Source organism: Phoca vitulina, unplaced genomic scaffold, assembly GCF_004348235.1.
Source record: "Phoca vitulina isolate PV1807 unplaced genomic scaffold, GSC_HSeal_1.0 scaffold12, whole genome shotgun sequence".
In the NCBI taxonomy this organism is placed as follows: Eukaryota; Metazoa; Chordata; class Mammalia; order Carnivora; family Phocidae; genus Phoca; species Phoca vitulina.
In genome coordinates this window covers 25,100,977-25,113,901 of record NW_022589715.1, presented here as the reverse complement: position 1 = coordinate 25,113,901, position 12,925 = coordinate 25,100,977, and the positions used below count along the sequence as shown (strand labels likewise).

The following is a 12,925-nucleotide window of genomic DNA, read 5'->3' as shown; positions in this document are numbered from 1 at the left end:
AAATTGCTCATCTCCAGCTTGGATTGTCAGGGCTCCAGACACTCAGTTTCAGTTGCTTTGTAATAAAGCCACATTAACATGTCCCTTAGGCCCCTCTAACTTAACATATGAAAACCTAGGATCATCCGCTGCCCACTCCTCACAGCTGCTCCCATCTTGTGGCAGGTGACATCTTAGGAAATGACACTGTCATCTGCTCAGTCTCCCGAGCAAGAGGCCTAATTTCATTCCTCATCCCTCAGTTCCACATCTGTCAGTCCACTGACTGACCAGGTTGGTCAGTCTTGTTGGCATGACCACCTCCGAGCATGCTTCTCGCTCCCATCCCAAGATCAGAGCCCGAGGTCACGCTCCCCTCACATCTCCCCTGGGCCCCTGTGTGAATTAAGATATAGGTTCAGCTGCTATAACAAAGATGCCCTGAATAATAAGCGTTAAGGAGGATAGAAGTATGTTTCTCTCCCTCATAAATCCCTGGGGAGGCAGTCCAGAGCCCGCACGGTGCTCCCACAATGACCAGAGACCTAGACTCCTGGTCTTCGCCCCTCTGTCTTCATCATGCGGCTTCCATCTCATGGTTCAAGATGGTTGTTGCCGTAACTACCTTCGGGTCTGTATTCCAGTCAGTGGAATGGCAGAATAGGAGCTTGCTTAAAGGTGGGCTTTCACTGTGAGACGGTGAGCTCTGTGGGGGCAGGACGTCTGTCTACCTTGTTCACTGCTGCATCCCTCCCCCTTCAGCACAACCCAGTCGTCACTCACTGACACTGAATATTTGTTGAGTGAATGAACACATGTTATTGAAGACATGTCACTTCTGCACTCTTGTTAATGGGGGTAGCAGGGAGATCAGGATTCTTGAATGCCCGCCATATGCATTTGTACATTATTGAAGTTGATTTGCCCAGCAGTCTGCAAGGTTGGTGTTACTCTTTCTCCTGTCCAGGTCAGGAAGCAGAGTCTCAGGGAGAGGAACCTGCCTGAGGTCACACGTTAGTAAGCAGCAGGGCGAGATCTACCTTTCTTCAAAATGCACCATTTAAGGGGTGTTGGTTGAAGAAGGGAAGATATTGTGCTAACGAACTCTTTAAGGCATCATATTTGGTTGCATTGTAGCTGGAGAGAAAGGACCCCTCTGAAGACAAGGAGGACATTGAAAACAATCTGCTCAGGCCAACTGGAGTGGCACTTCGGGGAGCCCACTTCTGCCTGAAGGTCTTCAGAGCTGAGGACCTACCGCAGAGTGAGTCTGGTGTCCTCCCTGGGTTGGAGGCCCAAGATTGAGCTTGGGAGCGGGGCCCCTGGGCTGGGGAAGAAGTCACTAGGTAGTGGAAGGGCTCAGTGTCTCCACAGATGAAAAACATCCATCCGCTTGGTGAGCCATCATGCCAGTTTGCCTGGGACTGTCCTGGTTTCAGCACCACAAGCCCCCCCATCCTGGGAGACCCCTCCGTCCCTGACCAACTGGGGCAGTGGGTCACTCTTGCCGTGGCTATGTCCTCATTTTCCCAAGAGAGACAGGGTGGCCCCTGCCTGGTTTCTCCCAGTGACTGGCCCTGCACTGGCCCCATCCTGTGGGTTCAGTAAATGCTGGGGGAATTATGCTGAATATTTTAGAGCCGTGGGTCTCAATCCGGTCTGCACATTAGAACCACCTGGGGACCTTTAAAGGTGTACAGATGCTGGGGCCCCTCCCCCAGTGTTTCACATTTGACTGGGTTTGGAGTAGGGCTCATACACGTTTTTAAAGGCTGAGCCCCTGTTTTGAAGCATGTATCAGCTTAATCAAGTGTTTCTGTTCATAGCAGAGTAAGTGAGAGCGTTTGCAACTTAGGTCCCTGTTTATAAGTTTTGCATAAGGCTAATTATTTGAGGTTTTGCTCACCCCTTTGACTAATGACTCAAAAGAAATACCTTCCTTCTGTACAAGCTTAATTGTACCCAAATCATGGCGGAAAACCCTTGAGAAAGTAATGGTTATTAAATGGACATTAAAATACATGCTTAATAACATTCTTCATTTATTGGTTGAAACTATGCAGAAGGGAGGCTGGTGAGCTCCCATAGGCGGCTGGGGAAATAGAAATGTTTGCTTTGTTCAAGGTGAATGTGCTTGATATTTAATTCTCTACAATCTTGTTTAAATATAAATGAAATAGGTGGGTAAATAGGACATATATATTTGCTAATTGTTGTTATCTTTGTATTTATGTAGACAGCAGCTGGTATATAACCTGTAACTGTTCCCTCCTCTCATTCATATACACATAGATATCTATACATGCCATGAATACACATATGCACATATCCATCTATCTGTATATACATTTATACATAATATGACTAATTCAGTAAGATATTCATTTGGAGCAGCATAGACAAAAATTCTTTTTTTAAAAAAAGATTTTATTTATTCATTTGACAGAGAGAGAGAGCATAAGCAGGGGGACTGGGAGAGGGAGAAGCAGGCTCCCTGCTGGACAGGGAGCCCAATGCAGGGCTGGATCCCAGGACTCTGGGATCATGACCTGAGCCAAAGGCAGACGTTTAACTGAGTCATCCAGCTGCCCCTAAAAATTAAAACAAAACAAAACAAAACAAGTGGAGGGGGGTGGGAGGGATGGGGTGGCTGGGTGATGGACACTGGGGAGGGTATGTACTATGGTGAGTGCTGTGAATTGTGTAAGACTGATGAATCACAGACCTGGATCCCTGAAACAAATAATACATTATATGTTAATAAAAAAATTAAAAAAAATTTTTTTCTCAGGGCACCTGGCTGGCTTAGTCAGTAGAGCATGTGACTCTTGATCTTAGGGTTGTGAGTTCGAGTCCCATGTTGGGTGTGGAGATTGCTTAAAAATAGAATATTTAAAAATATATATATATACTTTTTCCTCAAAGTTTCTCATTTTATTTTTGACTTATCTTGGGATTTTAATGAATGTACTAACTGTAACTGGCATCCTACATATATATATATATATATTTTATTTATTTTAAAAAAAAATTTTTTTAAGTAAGCTCTACGAGTCATGTGCCCTACTGACTGAGTCAGCCAGGTGTCTCCAAACCTATATATTTTACATTTATGTAAAATGCCAACTTAAATGCAACACAAAAGAATTGTAAAATCATATTTAAAAGCCAAATCAAAATTTATATCATAATATTTTTTACTCTAATATTATACATCTGGGATATATTGGACTATTGGTTTTTTTTCCTAGATTTCCAAATATCTAATCCTAATATATATATTTTTTGTAGAAAAAAAATAAAAAAAAAAACAACAAAACCCCAAACAAACCAGAATTGACTTATTGGTTCACATCAGGTCAATCACTGTGCTAATGGACATAAAGGAAATGTCAAATAGGCATCAATAATGGGATATTATTATAACACCTTCCAGTTCTTTTCTGGATTGTTAACTGCCCTTAGTGATGTAGATTGCTAATCAAATCCATCAATCCATCAGTCATCTGGTGGATCTGTTTGGAAACCCATTGAGAGCAGGGGTCGGTGAACAAAGCTGTTTGGGCAGGGTAAAGGAGCAGGGCGTGCCCTCAGGGGCTCTGTTCTGGGAGTCCCCAGGCTGAGGGGATGCCACAACGTCTCTCTCAGGGAGTCCTAAGACTCTCTGGAGACAGGTAGGTGGAAAGTGAGGTTTTGGAGGTTGGACAGCAGGCAAGCACTGACCAGCGTGTTCTCCCTAGTGGATGATGCCGTGATGGACAATGTGAAGCAGATCTTTGGCTTTGACAGTAACAAGAAGAACTTGGTGGATCCCTTCATGGAAGTCAGCTTTGCGGGGAAAATGGTAAGGAGTAAGGAAGCAGGAGGATTCTCTCGGGAGGGTGACTGCAGGGTGTCCCCGTGGATGGGTGCTGAGCGGAGTAAAGGACAATGTGAGGTGCACACAGGCAGCCCTTGGTGTGGCCTATCAGAAGGTGCACCTGGGGTGGGGCCTGATTGGGGGACGCATGGTGAGACACTCACCCAGGCCTGGCTCTTCGGATGTGCTTGGGGTATCTGGGACAGACACATAGGTGAGAGACACAGGGAGGACAGACAGACAGTGGATAGAAAGAAGAGTGTTTGGGGGAAAATTAAGCACTAGCGTGAAAACCAGATGTGAAGGCATAAAGATAGGGAAACTTAAAAAAAGCGATAGAAACATAATGATTATTTTTAAAAAGTTGTGGCAGGAGTTGAGAAAGTCCACTCCGTGGGAGCCCTGGGGATGACTCATACCTCTCTTCCTTGCAGCCTGCCTTTCTGCCCAGAGGGAGGGCTGTTGCTGTGGCTTCTGTGGGCCCCCTCCCTCCAGCCCCCCAGGCAGGCAGGCCCTCCCCAGCCTCCTCTGCCTGCCCAACAGGCTCTCCCTGGCTTCAGGCTTCAGCCTTACCTCTCCGCAGAGGACTCCCACAGCTGTTTCACTCCGAACCCCCTTCAGCCCCAGACCTTCCCCCCCGCCTCCGCACATCTCTGTCTGCTGTCCCTTGGGTCCTGTAGAAGACTCATCTGCCCCACCTGCCCCACTTCCAGAAGCCTCCATCCTAACCAGGTGCCACAGTCAAAGGCAGAAAACGTGGGCCTGCCTCGATTCTTCCCACTCTTTTGACCTCCTTACATCAAACATGCCACCCCTGCTTTTGATTTCAAACATGTCTCAAGGCCCTCCCCTCCCCTCCCCTCCGCCCACTGTCATCTCTTCCCAAGACCACACAGCAGCCTTGGGTTCATTCTCTTCTCTGGGTTGTCCCCATAAAAGGCCCCAGAATAATTAGCCTAAAACAACTCTGTTTGTACAATGAAGTTCAAACCGCATAATCCGGCCGAAGTCAGCTCTTACAGAATTTGTGCGAGTGAGAAAATGGCGCCCCCTGCCGGGGACACGCAGCTCTGCAGCCCCGGCTTGGAGCGCTGGGTTGGGCGGGGTTTCAGCCGCGGGGGCTCCCTCCCCGCACCCCTGTGTGCGTACAAACTGCACAGCTCACAGGGCGGCCTTGTGTCCTCTCGTCTGCCCTGCCTCTTCTTTCCCTTCGCGGTCACCCCTCCAGCCTTTGCCCGTGCCTGTGCCCTTCCTGCCCCCTCCCCGAAAGTCCAGCATCTTTCGGCGTCCGGCTTGCCTACCCCCGCGGGCCTGAGGCACTAGTGCAGTTCTCGGCGCTCCACCGTGCCCTAGGCCCTCTTTTAGCCGGTTTTCCATTCCATTCCGGTACTTGTTAGCATCCGTTTCTCCGACTTGTGGGCAAGAACCCCGTCTTAGTCCATAACCTCAAAGCAGAGACTGTGGTGGAAATGGTGGGAAAATGACAGATCAGGTGGGCGCAGACTGCCTCCCCCGCTTCCCGCCGCTCCCAGAACCCCCCCGGGGGGTGCCTCTGAGATGTGTCTGACCGCAGGGAGTTGCCAAAGGTGGGGTCAGGGCCCTCTGAGGTTGTGCCAACCTTGCGGAGAGTGCCACCTGCCACAGAACCAGGGCTGGGAGAGTTGAGTCAGATGACTTGGAGGTTGACAGGAAAATTGGAACTGGTCCCTGCAGAAGGGCTGAGAATCTGAGCTGGGTGGCTGGAGGGTGGGCGCCCCAGGCCGGCTCCCCCTTCGCTCCCCCACAGGTGTTACAGGACAATTGGAGAGAAGTTTTAAAAATTTGCAATAAACACTAAAAGCTGAGGGTGTGATGGAGGTGGTGTGGGTTCCCATTCATATAGCACTTTGTAATTTTCCTTTCACTTAATCTTTTCTTAGATTCATTTTGAAAAGGAGGGGCGTCTACCAGCCCATCCCACCAACAGAGGCAGGCCCTGAGGTGGGGGTGGGGTGGGGTGGGGGAGAGCGGGGTGTCCTCTCTGATGCCCAGACTCACTCCCCACCTTTTGTTTTTTTTGCTTCTTTTATTACTGATGCACATGTTTACTAATCCATTTTGAAAATTACAGAAAAAAGTAAATAAAATTACCCATAATGCATCATACCAAGTTTGTTTTTTGGTGCCATTCTTTCCAGTTTTTCCCCTATGTATAGATAATAGACATTTTTTATGACTCTTCATTTTGAATATTTTAAAATATCAAGAAAAGTTAGAGGGGTTTTTCAATGAACACCCCACCCACTGAAATGACCTCCACTTAGATGAACTGCAACTGCTAACGTTTTATTGCATTTACTTTCTATATATAGATACTTTTTTTTCCTGCCTGAATCATTTGAAACCTAGTTGCAGACTTTATTCCTAAAGGCTTCAGCACAGATCCCAAGAAGAAGAAAATTCTTTGTAACTACGGTAACATTATCACATCTATGAGATTAACAGTCATTCCCTAATATTAGCAGATTCTGGCTCATATAAATTTACTCTGATTATCCCCAAAATGTCCTTTGGAGATGGCTTAATTTTGTGCTGATCTAAGACCCAACTAGAATTCATGCTGTGCATTTGGTCCTTATGCCTCTTTAGTCTCTTCTGTAACAGCCCCTCCTGACCTTCCCCACCCACCCCAACAATTGTTCTCACCCCTTGACTTTTGAAGAGCCCAGACCATTTGTCCACGTTCTGGATTTGTTGGATTGTTTCCTTCTGGTGTTGTTTACCTTGCTTCTCTGGCCCCCGCATTTCCTATAAACTGGAAATTAGTTCTTGAGACTAGATTCCCTTCAGATTCAGTATTTCAGCAAGAATGTGTCCTAGGTGATGTTGTGTGTGCCATATTGCATCACAACAGGAAACGGAGTGAGATTGTCCCATCACTGGTGATGACTATCTGATCATTTGCTTAAGATGGTGTCTCCAGATCTCTCTCTTGTCAAACTACATGCTCCGTTTTGTACTTTGCAAGTCATCTGTGGGCGATATCTTGGCACTGTGTGTATATCCTGTTATATACACTGTGTGTGTATCAGCAACTTCTTACCTAATGATCTATGCAGCCATTGACCTCCTTGCCTGAATAAGTCATTTACTTGGGGTTGCAAAGTGGTGATTTTCTCATTATCATTCCTTCTCTCTTCATAAGTTGGTGTTTTTCTGGAAAGAAGAGCTTTCCTCTCCCTTAGTGCCTTTGACTATTACTATGGAACTCAATACTTTTTATTAATTCCGTGTGTTAAAAATCAGTCATTACTATGTTGGATGTATGAACTGTCCTGACGTTGGCCATTGGGAGCCCCTTCAAGCTGGCTCCTCCCTCCCAAGCCTAACGCAGGGTCTCAGTGAAAATGTATGTGGTAGAGGTAACTTGGATCTTAAACTCTCTCACATTGAGGTGTAAATGCTCACTGTGGGTCCTCACCCAAGTGCAGGTCCTCACCCACATGTGAGATCCTTACCCAAGTGCAGTGTTAGTTTGGGCTTGGGCTTGGGGTCTGATGCCCCGTATCTAGCCTCAGGAGGGATTGTAACAGAAGGAATGAAGGCAAGAAGGATGTGGGAAGGTGTGGCTGGACAGGCTTATGGGACACTTCTTCCAAAGATTGGGATTAATTTCCCAATTTGACAGGTAGGGAAAGTCATGTCTCAAGATTGTTTTCATTTTTTGTTTCACATTCCCCAAAATGGTAGGGTGCTTTGATGGTGGGGAGAACCAACATGGACCTGCCTTCAAATTTAATGGCTTTTCTGGAAGCCGAGTCTCAGAGCTCCAGCGCTCCTGGCTGCTCCTGGGTCCTTGAAGGCACCTTGATCTCCCAAGGTCTTCTGTTCTGAGATGCCCTTGGCTGGCCCCAGGGGTTTTTCTAGGTAGGTCAAAATGTCTGTGGGAGGTGATGGAGTTAGGGGACCTGGCCAAAGCAAAGGACTATATAAAGCTGATTGGTGACTGGGCTTCTGCAAGAAGCTACACCCCCCTACTTTCCCTTCTGAAAGCTTCAGCCTGTTGGACTTCCCTGATGGTCCCAGGATCTTTGTGTCACCCTCTCTCTCCTCCAGCTACCCTTACTGCCTGTCTCATTCTGCCTGTCCCTCTCCCTCAGCCTGCCCGCGTGTCACTTTTTCTCATTATAACTTAATCTGGAGTCCTGGGGTTTTGTCCTCTGTGTTCCCATCCGCACTAGCCTGGCCCTTATTGCACTTCCTCCCATGGACACTTGGTGGCACTATTATCCAAGATGTGAACCATACCTGATTAAACACACACCCAACCACCCACCTTGGTGAGAAGGAAAGGAGAGGTACTTGGGGAGCAGGGTGAGAGACTTTGAAACAACTTTCTTTCTGAATGCAAGAAGGAAACCTATTAATTATAAAAAAATAGAAAAAAAGAGAAAATGAAGGAAAATAAAAAAAACTAACCATATTTTTGTACCCCACATCACTCTGGAGATAACCACTGTTAACATTTGTGTGTATTTCTTAGTAGTATGTTTTTCTCTCTACTGCTTTCATTCCCAACCCTCCCTTCTCCCCTACTGGAAAAACAATTGGATTCAGATTAAGTTGGTTTTCATTATTCGTGGATTCCATATTTGCAAATTCACCTACTCGCTAAAATTTATTTGTAATCCTAAAATTAATGCCCATGGGGCTTTCATGATGATTTGCGGACTGTGCGGAATGACTGACACACGTTGCCACTGAGTCGGAACAGCGTGAGTCTGCCTTTTTGTTTCAGTTGTCATCCTGTAAAGAAGTGTCCTTTTCTTGGTCTACCTGGTGTCATGTTCGTCACATTTTGGTGCTTTTTATGTGATATTGCTGTTCAAAATGCCCCCCTAGAGTGTGCCAAAGGGCTGTCTGGTGTTTCTATGTGCAAAAAGGCTGGGATGTGCCTTAGGAGAAGATGTGTTAGATAAGCTTCATTCAGGCATGAGTTATAGTGCTGCTAACCGAGAGTTCAGTGTTAATGAATCAACAGTATATATTAAATAAGATATCCTTGAATAGAAACACACATGACACAAGGTTATGTATTGATTAGTTGATGAAAATGTTGTGACAGAGGCTGGTAGGAACCTAAACCTGAAATTCCCCCAGAGCAATGGTTTAATATTCAGGAATTCAGTGTTCTTGGTGATTTATAGAATGTGTAACTACCATCAAGAATCAACTGTACCTCTTCAGTTTGGTAAACCGTTTTTATAGGCTCATATTTTCATCGGTTATTGAGCAGCCTTTGAAATAAAATTTTGAGGTACAGCATGATGACTTGACTTACAGATTGCAAAATGATTATAAGTTTAGTTAACATTCATCGTCTCATATAGATAAAAAAAGGAAGAAAAAATGTTTTTTCCTTGTGATGAGAACTCCTAGGAGCTACTGTCTTAACAGCTTTCAAATATACCATACATACTCTACCATATAGTCATCATGTGTACATTACGTCCCCAGGACTTACCTTTTTCAATTAATAATATAACTTGGAAACTGTTTCCTATCCTAGAGCAGTCCTCATTCTTTTTAGAGCTGCATTGTGTGGCTGGACCATCATTTATTCAATCTGTCCTCCATTGGTGGACACGTGGGTTGTTCCATATCCTTGATAGTTCAAGCCGCGCTGCAGTGAATAACCTTGTTACATGTCATTCTGCACAGATGAGAGTATTTCTGTAGGATAAATGTCTAGAGGTGGAACTGGTGGGTCAAAGGGTTTTTGCATTTGCAATTTGGAGAGATAGTGGCCAGTTGCCGTGTGGAGGGTCAAGCTATTTTTTTCTCCCACCAGCAAAATATGAGCATGCAGTTTCGCCCTAGTCTTGCCAGCAGAGGGCTGTCAGATTTTAGAGAATTTTATGAATCTGATGGGTGAGAAATGGTATCTTTGTTTTATTTGTGTTTCTTTTCTTATGAGGGAGGTTGAGCATCTTTTTATGTGCCTTCAACCCTTTGAATTTTCATTCACTCTCTGCCCATTGTCCCTCTCTTCTGTCCTTACTCCTTTCTTTGCTGGCACAAGGAGCAAATCCTGGCATCCTTCCTTGCCCCCAGCCTTTGCCTGGGCTCTTCTCACAGGGAGGTGAAGGGTGGGGACAGGGGCTGGCATTGGGTGGACCAGGGATGGAGACAAAGTCCTGGCCCCCCATGGAGGCTGCACCCTCATTTGATGGAGTAACTGAAGCCCCTGATCAGATGCTCATTAAATGAGATAATGCACGTAAATGCTGAGCACAATGCAGGACTCATAGTACATGCTCTGAAAAAGGCTGCAGGACGTGCAAACCTACCATCTATGAATCTGAAATAGTCTTTACCTGCTGTTCCTGTGAGGGTACACGATGCCCTGGAGCTGGCTAAGGGGCATGGTTCCAAGCATAGGTAGGGCACACAAGCCACTGGTTTAGATCTAGTTTCCACCTCTGCTGGGTTTCTTGATTGTGGAAAGCCCAGTCTTAAGAGCAGGGCTGATCTGAGGCAGACTGTGGTTTATGGGGTTTGTATATTCACTGAATTCTCCTCTCATTCTCAGATGCTGGTGGCTGGCCCCCAAGCCCTGGCCCTCCCGCTACCATTTCCCTTTCTCCTCCCCCCACCTCTAATCTCCTAGGGCTCACAGTCTTCCAAAGGGGCAGGTGGTCTGGGCTGACTGGTAGAGGTTAGTGCCTCAGGCTGTAGGACCCCTGGGAAAGCCAGTCTGGACTCAGGGCCCCCACACTAAAGTCATGTCCATATGGGAGGTGAGGGGGGGAGGATTTCCAGCCAGAGGTAGGAGATAAGGGTAGAAGGACTGTGGAATTCAGGCAGTCTATCCCCCCCACCCCCCCACCCCCCCACTCCCTTGCTACCCCACCCCATACCCTCCAGCTCTGGGTCTGATTTACCATTGAGCTTTGTCTCTGCAATCCCCTGTGTCTGAGCCTTCAAGGCCCCCAGACTCTTCTGCCCAGCCTGACGGGTGGCCAACATGGCAGAGAACAGCCTCCAGCTGGTGAGGTGGTCCCCAAGGGAGTCCATAGTCCCCTCGGAGCTCCATCCACCTGTCCCTTGTGTCTTCTAGCTCTGCAGCAAGATCCTGGAGAAGACAGCCAACCCTCAGTGGAACCAGAGCATCACGCTGCCTGCCATGGTGAGCCTTGCCCCCTCGGGCCCATTCCAGGAGGCCCTGGGCTCCTGGCCTCCCCAGCATCCTGCCCATTTCCTGGGCTTCCCCTTCTTTGAAAAGACCCTACCCCAACATGTCTCTCTTCCCTCTTCAGTTTCCCTCCATGTGTGAAAAAATGAGGATTCGCGTCATGGACTGGTGAGTGCTGAGTCTTGGAGTCTTTGGAGGCGGCTATCTTCAGGGGTCACTGGGTTCTTCAGTTATCCTCAGTTCAGAGCATGTAGTGGGAGAGTCTATTTCAGGTGAGGGAGTATCCTCTGCTGGGAGGCCAGAGAAGGAGAGGGCGTGGGCCGTTCTTGGGAAGCTTACTCACAGCCCTGCTCCAAGGCACAGGAGGGCAGCCAGCTGGGTACCTGAGATACCTTAGGGCGGGGGGTGCCAGGAAGGCTTCCTGGAGGAGGTGGGGTTTTGATAAGTCCAGGGTGAGGCCACTCCAGTGAGGAGAGGATCATAAGCAAAGGCAAGGAAGCTGGAAGGAGTAGAGCTTCTGGGAGAATGGGCTGTGACCCCCCCCCACCGCCCACCCCTTGTGTTGCTAGCATGAAATGGTGTGGGACCACTGCAGGCTTGGAACAGGTGAGGGCAAGAGCCACATGGACATCTTAGAAAAGTGCTCTAACACTTGCTGAGCACCTACTGTGTGCCAGGCCCCGTGCCCAGCAAGTATTTCACATGCGTGACGTCATGTGATCCTCAGCTCGACTCCTGGCTACTTTATAGATGAGGGAGTGATCTGTCTGAAGGGACAACTGGGAAGCAGCTGAGGCCAGGATCGAACCCAAGCCTGCTGCTCCCAGAGCCTGTGCTCTTCACCACTGGGCTGTCCGCTTCCCACTACGTTAAGGTGTGTGATCTCTCTCACACCTGGAGGGCTGTTAGGGCTCCCACGCATGAGCTCTAGGACCTTCCATACATCAGGCTTTCCAAAAAGAGAGTTGTCCTTTCTCTGCCCCCAAAAAGTCTTGGCCTTGCGGTTCCCAGCGTGTTCTCCTTTGGTCTCTGGCCATGGCACCCCCAGCCAGGAGGGTAATGAGAGACCAGGGAAAACCCCCAGGCCACAGAGCCATTAAAGTGTGCGCCAGCTCCCCAGGCCGAGAGAAAACAGATTGTGGGAATTAGAGAGGAAAGCTGCAGCCAGGAGGGCCAGGAGGGAGAGGCCTCTAGGGCCCTGACCGCAGGTATGTTCCGTGGGCCAGTGGGCTGGGGGAGAGCCTGCGTCCCCAGAACCCCCTCTGCATCTCAGCTCTCAGGGTGTGTGTACACCTGAGTGCGCCACGTGGATGGGGGCTGATTGGCTGTCGGCGAGTCTGTGTCCGTGCGTGTGGACTCCCGGGTGCTCACGTGCACACGGGTGCGGTTGTCTTGCGTGTGGCGGCTGGGCCTTGCCCGGGGCCGTGTGAGCTGTGTCAAAGGCATCAGCATACTGTACAATCCGAACACATTACGGAATCTGGTGGTTGCCTCTCTGGTTTGGGTTGAAGTGGCATTTTTATTGTGAGTCTATTTTCAGACTTGCTGTATTTTCCAAAAGCAACCCCAAGCCCCAAAACCCAACTCTTGGCCAAAAAAGCGTTCTGCTGCTGCAAGTGCCCATCCAGAAAAGTGTTTCCCCCCGCCCCCCCCCCCCGAAAACTCAGATAAACTTTTGTTATTACCTGAATCCTGGAAATACGATATGGTCCACATGGCCTTTTCCCTGTAACTTAATCTTCCCTTCGATTCTTTAATATTTGCTTTTTTGTTAAGAAACAGAAACCCAAAAAGCTACTCCCACCCTCATGAAAACAGAATCTCTCTCCTCCCTTTTTCTTGCCTTTCTCACAGGGTTCAGATGAGACCAGAGGTGAGAAGTCCCATTCTTCTCCAAGTGCCACTCTTTTCCG

General features: G+C 47.9%; 1 protein-coding gene across 15 annotated transcripts in view; it reads left to right on the top strand.

The window, feature by feature from the left end:
* DYSF (dysferlin) overlaps positions 1–12,925 on the top strand; it is a 202,959-nt gene that overhangs the window by 58,021 nt on the left and 132,013 nt on the right. For all 15 annotated transcript variants that reach the window (XM_032410734.1, XM_032410730.1, XM_032410732.1 and 12 more), the window contains 4 exons: positions 1,117–1,243; positions 3,720–3,823; positions 10,938–11,006; positions 11,137–11,180. In XM_032410734.1, the coding sequence (XP_032266625.1) occupies positions 1,117–1,243; positions 3,720–3,823; positions 10,938–11,006; positions 11,137–11,180 (344 nt within the window). The remainder of the gene's footprint in view (positions 1–1,116; positions 1,244–3,719; positions 3,824–10,937; positions 11,007–11,136; positions 11,181–12,925) is intronic.